Source organism: Tyto alba, unplaced genomic scaffold, assembly GCF_018691265.1.
Source record: "Tyto alba isolate M040663 unplaced genomic scaffold, T.alba_DEE_v4.0 Super-Scaffold_20000042, whole genome shotgun sequence".
In the NCBI taxonomy this organism is placed as follows: Eukaryota; Metazoa; Chordata; class Aves; order Strigiformes; family Tytonidae; genus Tyto; species Tyto alba.
Window position 1 is genome coordinate 15,945,863 of NW_024881293.1, and position 22,956 is coordinate 15,968,818.

The 22,956-nt window shown below is 41.7% G+C and overlaps 1 protein-coding gene across 3 annotated transcripts in view; it reads right to left on the reverse strand.

Annotated features, from left to right (window-relative positions):
- The window catches only part of SPPL2B (signal peptide peptidase like 2B), a 37,806-nt gene that overhangs the window by 14,666 nt on the left and 184 nt on the right, over window positions 1–22,956 (reverse strand). For all 3 annotated transcript variants that reach the window (XR_006165507.1, XM_033003071.2, XM_033003072.2), the window contains exons 2-11: window positions 9,121–9,240; window positions 6,587–6,769; window positions 5,799–5,888; window positions 5,297–5,436; window positions 4,338–4,480; window positions 3,394–3,490; window positions 3,120–3,236; window positions 1,573–1,654; window positions 681–755; window positions 485–547 (exon numbers count right to left, since the gene is read on the reverse strand). Coding sequence is in view for 2 of the 3 variants with exons in the window: in XM_033003071.2 (XP_032858962.1) it covers window positions 485–547; window positions 681–755; window positions 1,573–1,654; window positions 3,120–3,236; window positions 3,394–3,490; window positions 4,338–4,480; window positions 5,297–5,436; window positions 5,799–5,888; window positions 6,587–6,769; window positions 9,121–9,240 (1,110 nt within the window). In the remaining variant the exon portion in view is untranslated. The remainder of the gene's footprint in view (window positions 1–484; window positions 548–680; window positions 756–1,572; window positions 1,655–3,119; window positions 3,237–3,393; window positions 3,491–4,337; window positions 4,481–5,296; window positions 5,437–5,798; window positions 5,889–6,586; window positions 6,770–9,120; window positions 9,241–22,956) is intronic.

Genomic DNA, 22,956 nt, shown 5'->3' on the forward strand with positions numbered 1-22,956 from the left:
CAAACAGTACAGAACCACTGAATACTGAGTCATTTTCTTTGTCTCCAATTCATGTTTATCTCCTTTGCCTATAGCCTCAGCTTTCCATAAAGCAATTATCAAAATACGGTAGGAGGGGGCAGAGAGAGGTTAATCATATAAGTTTTATCTCTTCAGGTAAAAATGGATATGCTTCATTAGCAGTAAATTATATTTACAAATGTGGTCACATGTTTTTGTGAAGCTGAGCTAACCAGCTTCCTTATACTGATATCCTTTTCAAGCAAGATAAAGGAAGACCAAAGTTGTTGTGACGAACCACTAAAAGTCTGCTTTGCCCCCCGTGCTTTGTGCAGATTTCCAGAGAACACAGGCGTGCTTATTTCCACATTAAACTATTTTCAGACTGGCATCTCCATTTCAGCTTTGTGGTCTTTGAATTTTAGAGAAGTTGAAAGTGTAAGATCTGAAAGTTAGTGCCGTATTTTCAGACTACATACAGTACCTTTTCATGAGTGGCAGAATCAGATGGGCCTGCAGCCACCTCCACCATTATACTCTCCCCGGTCTAAAGAAAAAAGGGGAAAATTGTAAATCAGCACTTCACTCAGCAGGTTTATGATCATTTAGGAACACACAGAGAAACAGGTCATTACACTTTGCTCTGTGAGCAGCAGGCACTAGAGAAGTACTTTACTTACCTTTGTTAGAAAAGGTGTGATAAATACAAAGAATACATCATACACAAAAAGAACAAGGAGCAGCAAGGTACAACCCTGAAGGAAGAGATAAGATACTTATATTTACATACTATGCATTAGTAAACAGGAAAGATTTAATCATTAGCAACTTAAGACAATTCAAGGCAAAACCTAACAAGGACTGAAACAAGTCACCCACGTATTTTCCTTAATTCCTAAATATTTTAGATGGAGGAATTGGGTCTTGCATGCACCATATAAAACAAAGTAATTCTTAGACACAAAATTACACGTTAGTCCCTAAAATTCTTTATCATGTAAAATCTGGAAATGGTGCTGTTTCAATTTGTTAGCAAATATTAAGAAGTTCTGCATTTTCTGTGGACGATGGTAGGCATAGATTGAAACTGTATCCACATTACTTGGCCAATCTGTACAGGAAAACAAGTTTATAACTGAAGAAAACCTGAAACAGAGATTGAAGAGCTGCCCAAGGGGCAACTAAATGACTAACACTGATTTTTATGTTAGGATACTGAATAAGTTCTGGAAGATTTGAAAGAACACCAGAACGATGCATCATTTGTGTGTCAAATTCGATAAAAAAAACCCCAACAAGCACCAAGAAAATCCCCAAACCACCCAACAAGTGACTGTCTGCTGTGTGATTTACTAGTAGTCAATACTCTACAGAACTTTAAGTTACCAAACACCATGCATAATGATCACACTACACTTACTGGTCTACATTATAACTCATTACATCACTCTTTCCCAAGCTATGTATGAATGGAAGTACATTTCCAAGCCAATATACTCCATTATAAGTGGCTCCTGTGTTCAACTACATACAGGCCAACATCCCCTTTTTACATCTGTTTAACTTTCATACCTTAAATGTAGGCAGGCGAATTGTTTTCAACATGTAAAGACAGAAAGCGATTCCTAAAGCATCTTGCAGAACCCAGGCCCACCTAAAGAGAGTAACATTTTTGCAGGAAACAATAGGAAAGCCAAACCAAACCAAGCCTTGTCCTCACCATGGGCCTGCCTAGGACAAAAAACTTCATTAAAAGGACTTGTTTGAAGTCACTATTATTGTCAGCATGGATTTGCGAAGGGGCAGTTGTGCTTGATCAACCTGATAACCTTCTACAATGAAATGACTAGTTTGGTAGATGCAGGAAAAACTTGGAGATATCATCTATCTAAACTTCAGTAAGGCTTTCCACCAACAATCTTCCATAAGATCCTCAGAGAAACTGATGAAGTATAGGCTGAATGAGCAGACAGTGAGGTGGATTGAAAACTGGCTGAACAAGGTCAGTGGGTACCAAAAGAGGAAGTGCTGGGGTCCTTCGGCTTCTGTACATGTACACCCTCGTGTGCCGAGGGAAGCCTACAGCTGGAGCTGTTTCTTGATTGTGTTTTGCAGGTTAGGCATAGAAGTACCGCTGATCAAAAAAAAGTAAGATTTGAGATAGAAAACACAAAGGTTTCCCCAAAATCACTAAGGTCTAGATGCAAACGAAGGATTATGCTGTTGTGATGAATACCTGAGCTCTTGCTGATGGAACTTTGTGCAGTAGACACTGAGATCCACTACAGCTTTGAGGCAGAAAATGGATTTCCTAGTCCTAAGTAACCCAGGTTGGAATAGCTTTATAGTACTTCTGTACTCCTCTGTCTGACACTGATTTCTCTAAAAGGTGTTTCAGAATTGATGCTTACTGGATTTATGAGTTCTGTCAGTGTATGATCCACAGCCTTAACACAGAAAATGGACCCCGCAAAGGCAATAACAAGCATTCAAGGCACAAGCAAGACATCTTTGGTACCATCAGCAGAAACACAAGCTAGCATTTCAGTTCCATCACAGAATCCCTGAGAGAGGGACCAAGAAGGTGAACACAGCATGTATATATGGGGAAACTGGAACATCTGAGAGTGAGGTAAGGGGTAAAAGAACCCAAAACAACAAAAATCTCATAACAGAAGTGGTAAGAACATGCTACAATTAGGTACCACAGCAATACCATACATAGAGAATTATTTACTCATACCAGAGAGCTGAGAGAAACTTGAGATCTAAATCTTATTCTCTCTGAGCAAATGCATATGCAGACCATGAAGAAATAAATTAAACAACTTGTGTCCAACTTTTCATACCACTCCTGAAAAGCTATCTTAAGCCAAAGAGATCAGAATACAGACTGAGACTCGGAGAAATTCAAGATTAAAAAGAGACAGTTTTCTGTAATTTAAGCCAACAAGACAAAGATGAAGTACACAAGGAACACAAAGAATTTTTGCCCAAGTCTCTAGTTTCTTTCCTGTCATTCCTAAATTCTGGATAAGTTTAGGCATCTACTGATGTTAGTTACTGGTACTATAAAGCATATCACAATTTCTAGCATAGAAACTAAAATACACACTTACTGATCTTCATTTCTGAAGATTCCCCAGACTGTGCTGACAGAGATACAAAATACTGCCAATAGCAACATCCGGACCTGTGGACGCTTGTGAAAATAAGGCAAGTTGTTGGCTGGGATTCTGAAAAATGAAACACACCAAAGCTACAGTGTCTGTGTAGTTACCCTTCTCCTTTATAACCATTTTCAAGTATGAAATCACCTTGTAAATCCAACGCCTACCCAACATTATAAAAAAATTAATTTTGCCTATTAAAATTTTAGAAGTTGCCACATACCTACACTTTCCCAGGGGGAATCTTCTTACAAAGGGAGACAGACAACTGTAAAGACCAATTGAAGCAGCCAGGCAGAATATTCCTATGATAATATAGACTGAAAAAGAAAAAGTAGTAAGTCCAAGTAGGATAAGGTAAGAGATGCTTTTTTTCATATCCTGGCTGAATAACAAACAGACAATCAAAAATCTTGAATGAGAAATAAGGCTTACATTTCACTAGTGGAAGTTAAGTTCAGAGACTTGAAATGATTGTTGATAAGATTTATGCTCTAAGTATCTAATTCTAACTCATTTTACTCAGGTGTACTTTATGTGATAGCAACTTCAACAAATCAAAACATCTGTGCTAATATTCTTAAAGTAAGTCATTAAATAATGAGCCTAAAAGGCAATGTATGGTGAAGTGTTTATATTCTCATTATACGTGAGCATTATAAGGGAACTCAAAATCACTCAGTAGCAAAATGAATTAATGCAGATGGGATGCATCTTCCTCAGAAATAGGATAGAAGTCCCAGTGCATTAGGCTCTCATGTTTTTTGTCAATCAATTTGATAAGTGAGCATTAGAAACTTATAATCTTGATAAAGATAAAATACTGACCCCAGATCCCATAACTTAACTTCAAATTGAATAACAGTAGAAAGCTAAGTATAGGTTTGAGAACACCTCTGACAAAAATAAAAGGTGGAAGACATTAAGTCTGTATCTACTTAATAGGCTTTAATGTTTGAGAGAATCTCTGTGGTCACCTAATCCAACCTCACTAAAAATAGGCATAGAAATCTACTTGGTGGGTTTTCTTACAGGGTTTTAAATCATACTACGATGAAGAAACATGGCAGAAGACAGCCGTTTCATAATTATTTTCACAGTAAAATGTTCTTTAAATGATGGCAGCCTATTGAAGATATATCAATACAAATACAACTTTAAGAGTACCTAAGTGGTCATAGAAGAAATAAAGGAGGACCAGCATTGAGCAGCACATCACTACAAATACACAGATCATTACTGGAGTCACATCAACCGTTTCATCATCATGTTTCTCTGCCCCATCATCACGTTTATGCTTCATGTACCGCCTGAAAGAGTAACATAGCTATAATCAGTCCATTCCTTCCTCAACAAAATATAAAAGGGCATTGAATCTTCAGTGAGAACTACATGGGGTTGGAAAACATGACATGGCACCAATGCCTGCATTGATTTCCACTCAAGTCAGTGGAACTCCACATTATAACTGATGTTCATACATCCATGTAAAACACAATGCGTAAAACAATAAACACTGCATTAGTTTATCAAGAGTACTATTTTTCATTCACTAAGAACTCAGAATCCTAAAAATTACAACAGAATAATTTGCTGACTCTAGAAGAAAGCCTAAAGTCAGGTTGTGTATATAAAGTAAATGTTAGAAATAAGTGTGGCACAGATGGCCTCCTCCCCACAACTCCACTTACTGGCAAAAAGTAACCATCCAATTTCAATAATCATATCTTAGGCATTTAATCAGTTTGTCTTGCACTATATGAGTAAAACCAATTTTTATTATTTTTTTCAAAATATTTTTATGGTGAATTTTTGCAAAAGCTCAAATAGGAAGTCTATTACTATCCAATTTTCCTTCTAATCTTTTCATACGTTTGGCTTTTTGACAAAACAAACTACTAAAACACTCTCCATGCAAATTATACTTTAATAATTTCACACAGTGACTAAGCCTGTACATGGTTCAGGGCCCTTCAAATGTCACATCAGCATTTTCCCATTCTGGTTATATAGTCTCCACATTTCATTAGCAGAACTACCTGGTATCTTTAGATAAATACCATGTTTGGGTTTTGTTGTCTGTGAAAAATACAAGAAAACTGACACACTACATTCCAGTTACTCACTTTTTCACATCTCTGCTTCCTGCCCAGTAGCCTCCAATTGCAACAGTCCCCACAGCCATGACAAATATAATCACCATGTTATAGTCTAGCACAGGCTCATTTGGTGCATACATTGCCCCTTTCACTGAGCTGCCGAAACTCTGCAGAGGTAAGTACAAGTTATGAAGAACTTCCAGAAAGCTACCTTAGCAAAGGTTCAGTTATTTACTTTTCACTAAGCAACCTCAGATTCAAGCTTTATTACAAATACTTAACAGCAATCTATTGGCTCAACTGTTCATGATATTTACTTCCAGCACCAGGCTCCATTTTGATTTTATTCTGTAGATGAGAAATAACCTCTTAAGGTATTTGCATTTTTTTTCCCAAAACATAGTAATACAAACTTCATGAGTAGAACACTCTACAGATTCAAGGCTATTAAGATGGACTTCAAATACTGTTGAGCAGTGACTCATTTAAGTGAGATAACATAAATCAGAGCATTTAGTGTCAAGTTTACCTTGCCAATATCTAACATATCAGCATAGCTGAGCAGAGCCACAGGAATATCAATCTCTTCATACTGACTCCTGTTGCCCCCAGGGGGAACCTGAAAGACAGTTCAGACCGGGTAAGAAATATTAATTTCTGCCAACACTTCTATACTTCAAAAGGGTTAAAGTTGTAAGTTTTGTTTCTGTTAATTTGGAAAATATTCTACAAAGGAGCATAATGACAGCAAAAACTCAAAGTCAAAATGTATGCCTGTTTCCAGTAAAACGTAAGTCATTATAGACTCTAACAGCAAAATGCAGCAACCAGACTTCAAGCAGCATCTTTTGAACATCAGGGTCATGGTTTTATGAGTGATGCGTGCCTCTAATATTGACTACAGTACTCAAAACCACTGATTTTACAAAACATACAATGGTGATGGTCCAGCCGAACCTAAAGCATCAGATTCACTGTGCTCTAGATTTCCTTGAAGGTAGCAGTATGAGTCAAGAAACCAACCTCTTTCTTTGATTCCAGTATTTAATTTCACAAGGATAATTCTGACTTGAATGTTACATGAGCTCTCTGCACCACTCTTCCTACTAAAATTAGTTTTTTCATGAGTTTCTTGTTTCCTTAATCCTTCCTTCAGATGTATTATTTCCACACATAGCTATGCAATGTATGTACATGCATAAAAACACACACACACATATATAATTAAAAGAGGAGCATCAAATACCAGCAATGAGCACTGAAGATGATACCTAACATCAGAGTATAAGCAATACAGAAAGACAGAAGGAGACTTACCAGTCTCTCTCTACTAACAATCAGCAGCCCACGAGCTCCATTTATCTGAGCAAGCCTCACTTTCTCATAGAAGGTGCAATTCCCACGCATCACCATGGGGATTTGATTATTAAATCCCCCATCAGGTACATCAGAAGGGGAACACAAAACAGATCCTGTCTGATCCTGTAGGTGCAAGAGTGACTGAAAAGAAATAAATTAGTTAAGTACATATATATAAAATTATAAAAGAAGTCAAGAGCAGAAACCGCAGAATTTCTAAAGGGCAATTTAGAACTTTCAAGTAAAGGAGTAATATAGTATACTCAGAGAAACTTGAAAGCTGAAACAGTGTTGCCCTCTCTATTAAGTAGGGTCCTGCCTTGCTTCACCTTATTGTACAGAATTCTACTGGTAATAAAATTTGGGTTATGATCTGCACTTGTATTTGTTTTTTTCAGCACTGCTGCATGTATCCAGGATGAAGGAGTACAGCAAAGTGTTATAATTCTAGGGTGGCACAGAGCGACAGGCTGAGATGATGGAGTGTATAAACAGCCAGAAACAAAAATCACAGGCTAGGGTAAAGTACAAAAACATGGGCAACAAAAATAAACTTCCATTTTGAAACCAACCATATCCAGTTAGCTGAGATTTTGCATCCTAAGAATCTGTATACTGGATTCTAAGCTGCTTGTCTCACTGCTTGTGATTCAGAGATGTTTCAGGCCTGTCTCAGTTCCTTAGTTTTGACCCTCAGATTGAGAGACTTTGGTATGTTTACACAGGAACAGCTCAAAGACACTTCCAGGTTTTAGAAATAACACTGGCACAAGTTGTTCCTTGTAACACCTAAACAGCAAGTATCTTTGCCCAGTTCTATTTCTAAGTCACCTGAAAAATGCAGTTACCTATCAAATAACTGATTCTTGGTGTGAGCTGTGCTAACAAAAGTAGGTCACAACCCCACTCTTGCCAGGAGTTAAGCTGTTGGGTTTGCAAAATGTCAGGATAAAGTTTTAACCTGAAAAGCTGACGCATGTAACACTTTGTATCAGAAATACACAGGTACCTGATACGATACTAAATACCTGTATAACTGACTCTACTGTTTTAGGAGGCAAAGGTAAGAATCAAACTGTCAGTAGCTCCAAGCTTATTCAGAAAACTGCTCTCTCCAACCCGGGTCCTACTTTAGAGACAGTAAAATGTCTCTACACACACTTCCAGGTTGACCAGCTTTCAGGAAGCTTTCCTGAGTTTTTTCATCAGCTCAGAACACAGATGCACAGTGAGCTCAGGTCAGTGCACTGCATCACCTCATTTAATAAACTGTACTGCTGTACTGAAGGGAAGGAGATGGAGGGAGAATGTGAAAGAAGGGAAAGGCTGAGGGAGAGTTAAGGAAGGAAATGGATAGGCAAGGAACATAGCAGAGGCAACCCAAGTGCTCTGTGGAAAGTAGATCAGAACCTCTTGAGTGCTTCAGTTTCAGTTCACTGCAAGCTATTATGGCCTATATTAGCTCCTGCAGAGCTACTGAAATATGTCTCCAGTGACTTTTTATTAGACTGGTTGAAACAAGGTATCTACAGTACAGTCCCCAGCACTCACAAATCCTAGAATCTAAAATGCTAGAGACTCTGTGGGAAGTCTGCCTGGATCCAGTTGAACAACACCCTAAGCCTCTCAAATCAGCTTCATGCACTTCTGCGTTCCCACTCCTGCTGTTGAAGCAAAGGGATACAGTGCATACGTGAGCTGACTTCATGTTACACAGTTAGGTCAAGGGCAAGAGTTTATTAGCTGAGTGTACACAAGGCAAAGGCAGCTGCCACATCTGAGCTATCTATGTATCTAGGGAGTAATATGCAGTTTCGATAAACCCACCACAGGTAATTAAGACCTGATTATACGTTGATAAGGAACATTAATAATTCTGTCTGTGTAGCACTCAACTGGTAGATCAAGGAATACAATGAATAAAATGAACAGAACTCCACATCTTCCCCAATTAGCAGCACATTCAAAGCGCACTTGCTGATTTCATCATTCAGCAACAGTAACTTTTTCCTCACAGAACAGACTGAAGAATTGACTCAATTGTCAGCTCATACAGCTTTGGATAATGACGCAAAAGCTTGATGCAGTTTGTGACTACTTATTCTTACACTTGACAGAACTATGAACCACTGAGAAAGCACTAAAGGTCACAGTTCAATGTATTAGCAAGGTCATGTGTTATCTTTTTGTATCATACTGACACACAAACACTCCTTTCCAACCACAGGTAAGTGCCATTTTCATTTATTTGATCACATTGTGCAAAAGGAAAATTTTTGAACTAGAAACAGTCATTACCTCTGAATGCTGCCTGGAAAAAAATATATTCATCATAGCACTGCATAGGCTGATCTTAACAGATAAAAATACTTTCTAGGTAGAGCAAAGTAGTTGCTTCAAATTCTACTAATCCAAGTTAGAAATTAGAAGTTTCCCTGTAATAAAGACATTTTTAAAGACATTATTCTGTCATTGCTTGGCTAGGTACTTACAGCTTTACCCAGATCATGTGGCAAATGGGCCCACTGAGAGTTGAAGAGGATACAGTAATCTCTTCCTTTGATGCTTCCCTTCTCTGAAAGGACATGTACCATCCCATACTCACAGTACACCTGAAAACATAACAAAAATTTCATTACAAGAATTTTAGGTCACATGAAATAGCAGAAGTGATGGGCCTAACTTGCTGTTGGCTAGACTGCTTTGTATCTCAAAGAAAACCAAAAGATTCTACAAAGTTTCAATATTTGTGCAGGGAGCACGGTGGTATTTGTTATTATGTCCATCATAATTCAAAAACTTTGGATATTTTACGCAGATTCCCTTCCGCAACAGGGACCCCTCGGAGAGTCGGCTGAGTAATGACAATCACACCGATGCGGCTACATGTTGTCCCCCTTTATTGCCTGAATCACTTGGTTACGCCCCATACCCCTTGATTATTGGTCATAAGCAACTTATCACACACCCAAAGGGAAACTGTGATAGGCAAGCATCTTGCTGTTTGCTGCATATTTGTGCTTTGCTTAGCCAGATACATAGCTGGGAAAATTCCTCATTTATCTTTACTCAACAGATACAGTTCCTCACAACACAGCCCTTCAAGGTCATTCTCATAACACAGCTGTTGTTAGCAGTCTGATCTCAAGCCTGGATTGTCCAAACTTTGCAAGAAAATATCGTGGCCATTCTCCATCAGAAATTCTTCTACGTATCCCCCTTTTTCTTTTTGGACAATCCAGACTTGAATCATGACCTTTGTCAGCCCTTTTCGTATACATGAAATACAAAGACAGACAGCTAAAAATATAAGCAGATAGTAAATAAGCAAGCAAAGGCCTTCTTTTAATAAGCTAGCTACCCATCCACTGATTACAAGACGTTGCTGTGGTCGCTGATTTAAATCAAGTGTTAGAAACACATCATATCCTGTTGACCCAAAACCTGTGTCTCCTCGAATATCGGAAGGGCCCTCCGGAAGTGATTGATGCAAGGGAAGTTTTGGCTCTAAAGCAACAATTTGAGCAATTTTACTACCTTTTGGAACGGCTACCGGTGGTTGTAATGCATATGCCACAATTTGGATTTGACCTGTGTAATCTGCATCAATGACACTAGGGAGCACAACACCACCCTGCCTTCCCATGGATGATCGACCAATTAATAACCCACCCACTGGGGAATCTCTAGAAAACAAAGCTCCATATGCTGTGGTTGGTATAAGTGTCACAGAAGTACTGGTTAATGTGGTCTCCACTGCTGTTGCCACATCCACTCCGAGGCTTCCTGGGGCCGCTGGTGTGTGGTTGAGTAGGAAACCTGGGGGGTTGAGACCTGGACTTGTGTCGTCGCGCGAGGTCCCTTGGCGCTATGCCTGCCATTTCCCGACTTTCTGCAGGCCATAGTTGCATGAGTATCTGTATTGCAGGTGTGGCACCAAACAGGCTTGGTGCATCTATGTTTCCAACGACCTGTCTCACCACAACGATAGCATGCACCCGTGGTCTGACTACTTTTAGCCAGCTGCCTCTTTGGCCGTCCTCCACTACTTCTCAACGCAGCAGCCATTGCCGTTAATGGTTGATGAAGAGTTTCCTTCATGGCTGCCGAGAAAGCTGCAGCTTGGTTCGGTTGCTCAGCCTGAGATGTTAACAGTAACATGTCATCTACCCCTGATCCTTGTGGAAGTGTGGCTATTAGGCGCTTGGTGGTTGCATTACTATTGTCAAAAGCTACTGCGCGGAACAACTGTGTCTGCATGCCCCCAGTGAGTTCCGGAGCATCTTTCAACACCGCATGGAGTCAGATGACAAATTGGCTAAATGGTTGTCTTGGTTTGGGCTGGAATAGAGTTAATATTCCTTTTCAGGGACTAGATGAGTGCTGTGTTTTGGATTTAGCTTTGGGTTTGGTATGGGAAGAATGCTGACAGCACACTGATGTTTTCAGCTGCTACCGAGACTTCAAGGACTCTCCGACTCCCCATGTCCTGCCCGTGCGCAGGGGCACAGGGAGCAGGGGGGGAGCACGGCCACAGCACCTGACCCGAACTGGCCACTGAAATATTCCATATCATGGCACGTCATGCTCACTGTATAGAGGAGGGGTGGTTAGGAAGGAGCTCTCTCGCTTCCAGGATTGCAATTGTGGGATCTTGGTATCTCGGGGTCGCTGGCCGGGAACGGGCTGGGGATTGGTCAGCGGGTGGTGAGCAATTACGTTGTGCATTGCCCGTTTATATATTTCTTTTTGTTTTCCCCCATCATCGTCATTGTTCTCGTTTTATTGCCATTATTAAACTGTTCCTATCTCAGCCTGCGAGTCTCCCTTCACCCCTCTAATCCCCTCCCCCATTCCCAGCTGGGGAGGGGGAAGGGAGGGTGACCAGCTGCGGTTCAGTGGCCCCCTGTCGCACCGTTACATACGATGGTGCTTTCTTCTTATCTGGTACTGCTAACAATGCATGATGAGCCAATGATTGTGACTGCTGGTGGACCGGAGTTGGCAGAGCTAATTGAGCAGCTGTTGTCAAATACTGTCTGTCCCCAATTAGCATCTGAGCTGTCACTCCATATAGTGCATCTCCCTGTTGTCAGGGAATACTGGTTTCTGGTACCGCTAGTCTCTTCCACTCTCTTTCCCACCGCAAACATTGTGATGGTGATAGAAGCAGTGATGCTATCTGCTTACTGTCATTTGGACATAAAACATCAGCTGTAAAAATGAACTGTATAATGTTTCTCGCTCTCTCAGATTGTAGCCCATAAGTGGTCACAGTTTGTTTGGCCTGGTTCAAGATTTTCCAATCATGAGGTTCCCAATTAGGTCCCCCATTCGTTGTCACTACTGGGCAGGCCAACGCCCCAGCAGCATGCCAGTCCCCTTCTAACAAGGCACCATGGATCACCCCACTCCGTCGGGACTGAGATAAAATCGGAGCTGGTTCTGATAAGGGTGACAGGAGTGGGTGTGGCGGGGCTGCCGGCAGCGCTTCCTTTTCTTGTAGTTGTAAATGCAGAGTTCTGTTCTGTAGGCTTCACTGTCCTTTTCCGATGTTTGACCCCCTTTACTTCGGACATAGCCGCCGTCTTACTCTGAGTCAGACGCTGACGCGCCGTCAGGGGCGGAACCATCCGCAGGGGGGGAGGCGGGCGGAGTTTGGGGCGGCACGCCGCTCCCCCCTGGCGGGAGGGGTCAGGTGGGCCCGCCTCCTCGGCTCGGAGAGGCGCTACTTCCGGGTTCTTGCCAGACGCTGGACTGCATTCTGCGGGCACTGCCCCCTGTCCCCCCGCGCCGCCTGATTTCTCTGCCGCTTCTTGCGCGGTGGAGCAAACAGGAACACTTGGTGACATGCCCTTAATAGAGCGGAGCTGCTGATTAACCCCGAAGAAGGTGGCTAATCGTGACGGACGGTTGGTTTCGGCAGGGACCGGCGGGGATGGTACAGCGCCGACAGCCGCCATAGCAGCAGCGGCTACTTTCTTTTCTGCTTGCATCTCCCTCAGAGCTTTTACAATCGTTTGCCAGACCACCCCTTGCTGTCGTGCTTCACTGCCTTTATTGCCTCCAGTGATAGTCTCGTCCCACAATAAATCACCTACTTCACGCCACTCCTGTTGGCTAAATATTAGCAAGGGGTCACTCATTCTGTCCCGTTTTCTAGCCCACTTAAGCAGATCGTGGACATCTCCTTCCTTCAGCCTCTCGCCTCTCTTAGAGAGCATGCTAAGGAGCAGTCTTATTGCCGCGTCCGTTTCCATCATGGTCTTACCTCCAGCAAGGGTCAGTCGGCCAGCTGACTCTGGTTGCTAGTGTCTTTTCCTACTGCAGTAACTCTCTTGCCCCCAACTCTCTGGCTCCCAAATTGGATCCGTCGTCCAACGCTGCAGAGACTTCCCGTATTTAAGCGCCAGACTTCAGACACCTCATCACAGTCCTAGTCTTCTACAGGGTCCCTGTTCGGGCACCAGACGCAACAGGGTCCCCTCGAAGAATCGGCCGAGTAACGACAATCACACTGATGCGGCTACATGTCGTCCCCCTTTGTTGCCCGAATCGCTTGGTTATATACTTTGCACAGCAAGCACCCACTGTTTACGCGCCCCATACCCCTTGATTATTGGTCATAAGCAACTCCCAAAGGGAAACTGTGATAGGCAAGCATCTTGCTGTTTGCTGCATATTTGTGCTTAGCTTAGCCAGATACATAGCTGGGAAAATTCCCCATTTATCTTTACTCAACAGATACAGTTCCTCACAAAACAGCCCTTCAAGGTCATTCTCATAACACAGCTGTTGTTAGCAGTCTGATCTCAGGCCTGAATTGTCCAAACTTTGCAAGAAAATATCGCGGCCATTCTCTGTCAGAAATTCTTCTACACCCTTCTACATAGCAACTGGTCAAAGAATGAAATGAAACCTCACTGAATGTTACTGGATGTGTCTGTAAAAAACAAAAAAACACCAAAAAACAACCACCCCAAACAACACAGCTAGAATGGTGCATATTAGTATATAACCAGAGCAATAGAAAGAAGCTGGACTACTACAGAACAGGTAAGAGAGCTAGAATAAGAGGCCTGGCCCCTATCAACTCCTGGAAGTACAGCCTGAAGTAATGATCAATTCCAGAGTCACACTGCTCCAAAACTGAGCCTTGGACACATTTGCTGTAGGTCTGACAAGACCCCACAGCATCATCAGCTCTTTATGTCTTAGGATGTCTACAACCTAACACGTAGATTCTCAAGACTACATACACTTTTAATTGCTTCAGTGACCAGCACTGACTGCTGTCAAAACTCTAACAATATTTGCTGCAAGTAGTGAAGATTATATATCAAAGAGTTATAATTACAGGCCTGTACTAGGTCTCGCAGATGGAGTTAATTTTCTTCATAGCAGCTGATATGGTGCTGTGTTTTAGATTTGTGACCAAAACAACACTGATAAAACTAATGTTTTAGATATTGCTGAACAGTGTTTGCACAGTACCAAGGCCTTCTCTGTTTCTCACTCTGTCCCCGCAGTGAATAGATTGGGAGTGTGCACAAGAGGTTGGGAGGGAACACAACCAGGCAGATGACTAAACAAAGAGACATTTCATGCCACATAATATCATGCTCAGCAATGATAAGTGAAAATAAGGGTTTTTTTAAGGAGGTTAGCCATCTTTTGCTCAGGAACTAGATAGGCATTGGTCTACGTGTGGGAGGTGGTGACTGACTGCCTATTTATCACTTGTTTTCTTTCTTTTTCTACTTCTTTGCTTATTAAACAATTTTTACCCCAACTCACCATGTTTCTGGCTTTTACTCTTCCTTTCTCCTTCCCTGTCTCACTCGGGGTGGGAGAGGAAGTGAAGGAGCAGCTGTGTAGTGCTTAGCTGCCTATCAGGGTTAATTCACAACAAAGAGGCAGAACGCAACAGTTTCACTCCAGTTGTTTATAGGTAAAATCCCTTAACTTGAATAATGAATCATGAGCTTTGGCCACCTTTAACTTGATGTTCAGCCTCTGGAACAGAGCTGAGTTGCGTGGAAGGACCATCTGAACTCCACACCCAAGTAGAGCTCAGGGTGCAGTCCTGAGCTGAAGAACTAGGATCACTACACTCAGAGCTGTGTGTACACTTCATGGACAGGTTAGTCACAGACTGGGTTCCAAACATAACAACCTGGCCTACCATTCTTCAATCAAAGCTCTCTTAAAACTATTGCTAATTCATCAAAGCTTCAAAAGGTGGTGGTGGGGGGGTGTGGAAAGACTCCACGCAAACCACGAGTATTCACCTAGTAAGTCATGTTTGTGGTATAAATTATTTCCAGTTCATGCAGCCTGGCTTCAGGTTGGAGCTACATTAGCCTTTACTGCAGCTGCCTCTGCACTGGGAACAGCCCATGCTAGCAAGAATAATCCTAGTTGGCTTAATCATGGAAATGTTCCAGTTCTCCTGAAGAACTCCAGGAAGCCAAAGTAACAGAACCCAGGTCCTGTAGGAATTTGGAGAAAGGGAACAAGGATTGCAGATAAAAGTAAACATAGTAACATGGAGCAAATATACCAGTTTAAGGCATCTTCTCAATTGTGATACACTGTATATAGTCTGTTTAGACAGCTAAGCATTCTAACCACCTCTAACCTCAAGAATAGAATTGCTCCTCTTAACACAAATATTTTCAGTTTCCCATCCCTGCAGAATAATAGATAAAAAACTGTGCTAGGTTTGTGTGTGTCAGGGTTTTGGTAGCAGGGGAAGGGACTACAGAGGTGGTTCCTGTGAGAAGCTTCTCGAAACTCCCCCAGCTCCAAGCCGGACCCACCTCTGCACCAAGGCTGAGCAATTAGTGACGGTAGCTGCACCTCTGTGATAACATACTTAAGAAGGGGAACCTGGGAGGAGGAATGGGAGTTGTGAGGAAGAGTTGCAAGGAAGACCTTATGTGAACAGCAAAGTCAGTGGAAGAAAAGAGGAAAAGAATGGGGAAGGTGTGACAGAACCGAGGGTTCCCTGCAGTGGGTGGTGAGAGGGCAGACTGTCCCCCTGCCACCATGGAGATCACTGGTAGAACAGACAACAACCTGCAGCCCATGGAGGACCCCACGCTGGAGCAGGTGTCTGCACCCAAAGGAGGCTGGGACTCCAAGGCCAGCCTGCACTGAAACGGTTTGTCACTGGGAGGACTGCAGCCCATGGCAGGGATCCACACGAGAGCAGCCTGTGAGGAGCTGCAGCCCATGGGGAGGACCTATGCCGGAGCTGTTCTTGAAGAGTGCAAGGAGCCCTCTCCCTGAGGAAGAAGGAGCAGCAGAAACAACAGGCAATGAACTGACCACAGCCCCCATCCCCTGCCCCCTGCACTGCTCGGGGGGAGGAGAGAGATAAATTGGGAGCAAAGCTGAGCCTGAGAAGAAGGGAGGGGTGGGTGAAGGTGTTTTTAAGATGTGGTTGCATTTCTCACTGTCTTACATTGATTAATAAATTAAGTGGTGGTGGTGGTCAAAGTAATTGATGTTTTTTTCTTCCCCAATTAAGTCTCTTATACCTGTGACCATAATGGCCAAGTCATCCCTCCTTGTCTTGCTTCTCAAGCCTTTTGTGGGGGAAGGAGTGAGCAAGCAAGTGGGCAGCTGCGTGGTGCTCAGTTGCCCTCTGGGCTCAAACTACTACACAAATATAGTAATTTCCTCATTGTTTTTGTTATGTCAAGTTGTATCAGACTATTTTCCAGCAAAATTGAAAGACCTAGGAGCTAGCACAAGGTGACGGGTCACCACAAGCAGGTACTAGCAAACACTCGCATTGCTTCACTCTGACAATAGGGTCTTTTCCTTGCTGGAATGAGAAAGTATGCAGAATTTCATTTTAACATCACCATTAAGCTCTGTGGGACACTTCTATGCTCTTCAGGGCAGCAACAAGGGGGTTGCAGGCACTGTCTTGGGAGTAGTGTCAGGCACCATCTCCACTTATTGTAAAACTGTAAGTTTAAGAACTCTTTCCTTCATGCAAAATACTGAACATCAGCTCTTTGGTACCAAGCTTGCTCGTATGCATTCTGTGACCCATCTGGTCAGGTTTGACCACCACCACATTAAGAATTCAATTTAAAGATTAAGATCTGAGCATTGCACCGTTGCTTCTGATACGTAAAGAAAAAAAAATAAAAATGTTCAGATACAAAAGAAATGTGCAGAGAACAGGACAAAAACTAACTTTTGAGGTTTGTTTTTTGGTTTGTGGGTTTTTTGTTTGTTTTCTTTTTAGATTCAATTATACAAATCCAGATCGATGCTTCTTTTTGATGAAGGAGAGTCTTGCTGATCTTACAGAACAAGTTACCTCACAGATCTGTTACAGAACAAGCTCAACGTTTAAGTAGTACTGTCTGGTAATAGACTATAAAAAGATGATGCTGAGAGCAAATGCAAATTAGAGCTGTACTTGAGCTTCATATGATTAGTTATTAGATAGTCAGGAAAAAAAGTTACCACACATTAAATGTAGCATTCTCAAAATACTATTTTAGCTCAGTGATTCCAGAATCCAGTGCTTAGGAACACCAAACATGGTTAATGTAACTGGATTCTTCCTATTATTATTTGTGTGTTCCCAGAGCATTTGCTTCCTATTCTAAGAAGTTTTTCCATTTTATGGTCATTTTAACTGAGAACTCTCAATAATCCTTACTAGCACTTAGTTTTTTAAAAACAAAGTGCTATCTCAAACATGTACAATAACAGGCCTGGCTCTCACCTTAATTAGCCACCCATTTTGTTTCCGGTGGTATGCTACCCATTCACTAGTGACCCCAGGATACAGGATGAGCAGAGACCATCAGTTCACCACCAACTGCAGCAGGTTCAGAAAAAAAATAAATCCCCCCAAACAAGCACTGATCTTATGACTATCTTATATAAGATAACTTTATATAACTATCTTATCTTTCTACTATCCCCCTTCATGTCCTACTGTCTTCTACCCACAGACCCAACTCCTTCCTTCCCATTTCTTCCTTGTCTCTTTCCCCTGTCCTGCACTCTTTAACAAAACTGAAGACATGTTTAATGAATCTACTGTTCAGGCTTAATTTTCCCCAAGCAAATCACTCTGTGCCCACCAGAACTGATGAAACCTTGTTCTGGAGAAAAACGTGATATCCCTAACTATCACTGCTACCCAATTAGACAGAAAGTTGTGACAAACTAATCTGCCAACATCTAGTTTAACATTCATAAGCTAAATAAACTAATGATTTGATAATTATATAGTTACACTCTTACAAAGACATCTTATACATTTGTTTCTTCAGGTAGCATCTGAGAAACAAGATGCTAAAGATGACTGGAGGCAGCAGCAAAGCTGTGTCTTAACATGTTTGTTCAGAAATCTATCAAAAGAATCCATCATTTTCATTTCTCTATTTCAAACTTCACTACACAGAAGTTACCCTGCACCCCTAGGAGACACTCAGGGTACAAAGATGCTTTTTGGAACACTACAAAGAATCATCCTTTAAACATAAACAATCTCTACACTGCCTGAAGGATAGATAATGCCATTCTACTGCAAGAAGTCAGCAAAGCAGTAAAGAAATATGATCCTAAAAATATACAGGAGGTGGAGATTTTTATATTTAGCTCATTTATATATAATTGGTCTTCAATAACTCATGCAGCAACTTTTTCCTTTTTTTTTGACACTAGTGTTCACTAAGTGCTCTAAAGTCTACGTTTGTCCTGAAGCGTGCTGGGCATGGCAAGTTACACTGTTTTTTATAGTGCACATTAAAGCCACTTGAACAAAGTGCAAGTTTACAAGATAAAGGTATTTGTGGAGGAAGGGAGACACTACTCCACATATGCAGTGAGGAAAAAAGTTGGAGTTTTTTTGCTAAACACATATTTGCCATGGCTGACTTTTTAACTTATATCTCAGCTATCCAACCATAGCAAGTAAGACCCTTTCAAAAAAAAGAAAGAAGTATTGAAAAAAATCCATTATTATTATTATAATGAATTTACTTTCAAGAGTAACAAGCCACAGAGATCCAAATACAGAGACGGGCAAAAGACCAGAACAGAAGCGTTTCCTACTTATTGTTACAGGGTCTGACTGAGCTTAAAAATTCCCAAACATCAAGTACCTCAGTTTTGAACATTATGTTAACTGCCTCCAAAATCTTCAGGCAGTTTTGTAGGAGCTAGCTATGTATAATTGAACAGCTTTCCCCATTTGAGAAACAATCAACCTATACAAGTTAAAAGTTTTATATTTATAAGACATAAGCTACACATATTAAAACAAGAGAATAATTATAGGGTGTGTTTCTACATTTCCATTTAGATAACCATTACTAGAACTCAGTAATAATCCCCAAATGGCACGCTGAAGACAGTAATACACAATTAAGCTTTCGGAGCAACTTAATGAATGTTCTTTAAAAAATATTGAAGGGGTAAAAGGTTCCTAATGTAAAGAGCTCAAAACATTTTAGAAGCTATGGGGTTTTATGTGTCAAAAGACAAGTAAAAAATCATGGATGAGAGGAATTGAAGGGAATATAAATAGGGCTAAAAGCAGAACAGGGTATACAGAGTTTTAGAAAGTCTGTGGAGAATGGAGTCCATGGAGAATGTGGATTAACAGACATTTTTACAAAGCAATTATCATTTACCATCAGTGTATAGTTGTGAAGTCTGTTAACAGCCACTATAAATTTGTTCTTATCCTCCCACTTAAGCAGAGCCATAGGCACCAGAGTTTCTTGTTTCAATAAAATAGGGCTTTGATGCTTCCAGTTTTGGTTTTATTTATATCACTAGGTATCAGACAACATAGGTAAATTCAAAGCAGTGCAGCTGATGCTCTGGGATGGTGGCAACACTTATGGTGGTTACTTAGTTCCTAGAGATCACTCCATATCCTATATTAAGCCATAAGAAAATGTAGTCTCCTGTGCAGATTCTATACACTGTTCCTACAATCTCAAAGGGCTCTCTTCCAACTGTTTGGATAGCAATCCCAGCCCTTTTCAAACATTGATAAAAAAACAACAGCTGTTGTGACAATAAGGTATTTTATGATACACAGTACATATGATTTTAAAAGTACTATGACAAGCTTCAATAGGAATGGACTTCCTAGCCTGAAACAGCAGAATTAACTTCTCTCTCTTAGGTAGGGAATTATCTATTTTCCCTGTATGAAGGAGAGAGTATTTGTATTTAAACATTGTTATCAATCAGGCATCCATATTCAACAACAGTGCCATGTCACAAGCAAGACCTCTGCAAAGCTGGAAATCTGTTAGAATCATAGCTTGATGAAGACTGTTGTATAATTAACACAGTGTTTTATAGCTGCAAAACAAGGAAATGGTTTTCACACAACAGAAGTGTAAAGTCTGAGGGAACAACTTATGAGGCCACTAAGCCAATTTAATTGTTTGCTCTGAATCTCATCAGACCTTTTCATGGTTTATTCAATGCATTAAAAGAGCAGGACATTCCCTAGTTTTTTTGCTCATGTTGGTGAATTAACGCAGCTCAGAGACAAGCACTGGGGTTTAGAAGTTAAATGATGGAAGAAGGTGGAGAGGAGGAATTCAGCTCACTCATATTTCAAGAAACTGCAATGTGAGTGACTGAGCCAACCTAGTAGCTCATTCTTGTTTGTTCCTCCCTGCCTCTGTCCCCAAACTCACCTAAATGCCCCATACACTTTTGCCACTTTCATTAGCTCTATCAGCTGATTTGGTCACCTGAATGACAGAGAGATTTAACAGACACTAAGAGCTGTGTTCCTTGAAGAAGGAATGAGCGAGCTATGCCAACTCTTACAGTATGTATCATGCAAGACACATAGCAGAGTTCCCAAGAGCTGGGGGCTGCTTCTTTCCTGTGAACTGCACCGATCAATTTAGAGACCATCAATAGCAGACAGCAAATTTGCACACAAAGAAAATGCTCCTTCAACAACACTGTACAGTGGAGAGTTTCATATTCAGAATGCAACAATTTCATGAGACTAAGTCATCAACCACCACCTTAATCCAGAATTTCAGACAGTCTTTTCAGCTCTTTGGACCAACATCACAGAGCACTCTGATTTTAAATACAGAAACCATCACCTCAATGCAGTATTCTGCTGAAAGTTAGTATAGTGAAGACCAGCTAGATGCAACACACTCACTGCAGATCATGTCATTATATTCTTCATTAGTCAAGCTCATGTGTATCTGCTATTGTTACAGGAAAACTGAGAGGTAACAATGCCATGAAGGAGTGGTTAGAATAAGAAGGAAGTCAAATGAAAAGTGAGGGACTGGATACCAAAGCTAGATCTATGTGCAGATTGTTCTTGGATCTGTAAGATCATACCCCTGTTCAGGTGTTCCCAGATGAGGACCCAGATTTGGAAGAACCATGCTTCACTAACCAAGCTGTTCCTTCTCTCTATATAAATCAGAATTTAGAAGCAACTGTGGACACTATGTCCCCCTATCCCAGGGAAAAATAAATAAATCCTATTATTCTATCTCAAGGAAGGAGACAAAGATATATTCCAAATATACCCACCAACATTAAGATAAGAGTAAGCCATTGATAATGAGTACAGCTAGTGCACAGCAAATGCACACAACAGTTCAGTGTGAGAGCTGTCAGCTCTGTCCCCCAGAATAATCCCATCCATTAGTAACTGGTGTATCACAGTAGTACAAGTTCATTGCTGCACTCCTCTCTACCTCAAGCTGAGGATGATGTACTACCTAAACCCATAGAGACAAGAGCAAGTACAAGAGCTTTAGAAGTACTGCAAAATACGAGGTATTCAAACAAATTTTAAATGAGCCAGCCCGTCTAACAGAAACATATTAGCAGCATAAAGTAAATTCGCTTTTTGCTACAGCAGCAGGACTGTTTCAGCACTCTGGCCAGCCTGTTCAAAGCTTGCTCAAGCATGTTAACACTGTTTCACTGCACAAACATACTAAATGACTTGTTTACAGAAAGGAAGTATGCTGCAATGGATGATGTTCAAGCCAAGATCTCCAAGTATCCATCAGCAGATTATCTTACTTGCTGTCCTTTCACACTGTGATGTGCTCACCTTTTCCAAAGAGATGGATCAAACTTACTCCCTATCAGTCCTTGACCCATTCTTATATCTTATTACTTTGTGGGGCCTATGCTGGCACTACCAGTCCACTTGACGCATTAGTAGAGATGCCAATGCACAGAGTGTGTGGGGAACAAGGAAGGGATGATGCAGGAAAATATGATGAAGGAAAAGAAAAAAGGGGAAGATAAAACAGAAATAAAAGTTAACTGGCAACCAGACCATTCTGTAACTAAAGATCACTGGTAAGGAATCAGTAAGGAGACAGGTACAGAAGAGGGGAAAAATCAGACTGTTGTGTTAAGATACTACATCAATAACGCTCAAGTAGACATAGTACCCTCCCAATTACCTAATAAACTGCTAAGAACTTTAAATGACACTTCAACGTTTTCAGAACACAAAGCAGCTGACCTTAAAACACACAGCTATGTACCATACAATGCAACAGCTAAAACTCCACTCTCTCCTGTAACAGGATTACATGCCTAGTTTGTCACACCCTTAAAAATTTATCCCAGAAAACTTACTGATACTGTAAGTAATGAGAATGTAAATCTCCAGACAGGCTATTGGCTCAGGTTCAGCACAAATCTCCTTTCTTTTTTGCTGGCTGCTTTCTCAGGGCAAGTTTGTCAGTCGGGATGAACCCAAAGGCAAGAGCTGTCCCTGCTGCGAGGATCCCAGCCCCACTCCCACCCATCGGCCTGCATCCCCTTCCCTGAGGGCTGGCCAGAGAAGGCTACTGGCCTGACGTTTTAAGAACTATGAGGAGCACGCTATTAACTACGAAAAGAAGAAGAAAACGCCAAACCAAAAGCAAAACCACAAACAAACCCAGATATACATATATATAAATACTGGTAAGTCGCGGAGGACACAGAACACACCCGTAGGGGCGCAGGCCGGGGTACGAACGACGCTGCCGTCTCTCCTCCAGTAAAAGTGGGCCGCAGCGCGGCGGTTAATGCCCTGCAGGCCCCCCGCGACGGCGGGCTGCGGCCCCTTCCTGCTGACGACCGCACAGCCCCAGGCCCTTACTGGCCACGGAAGGCGACTCTCAGACCGAGAAACACCGTCTGATCAAGCAAGGCCACCAGCACCACAGACCCACCAGCGCCCTGGGATCAGCGTCGGGCCGGCGCCCTGCTTTGCCCGTGGCCGCTCTCTGCCCAGCTACTGCACCCCACTCCAACAGGGCTCCCCG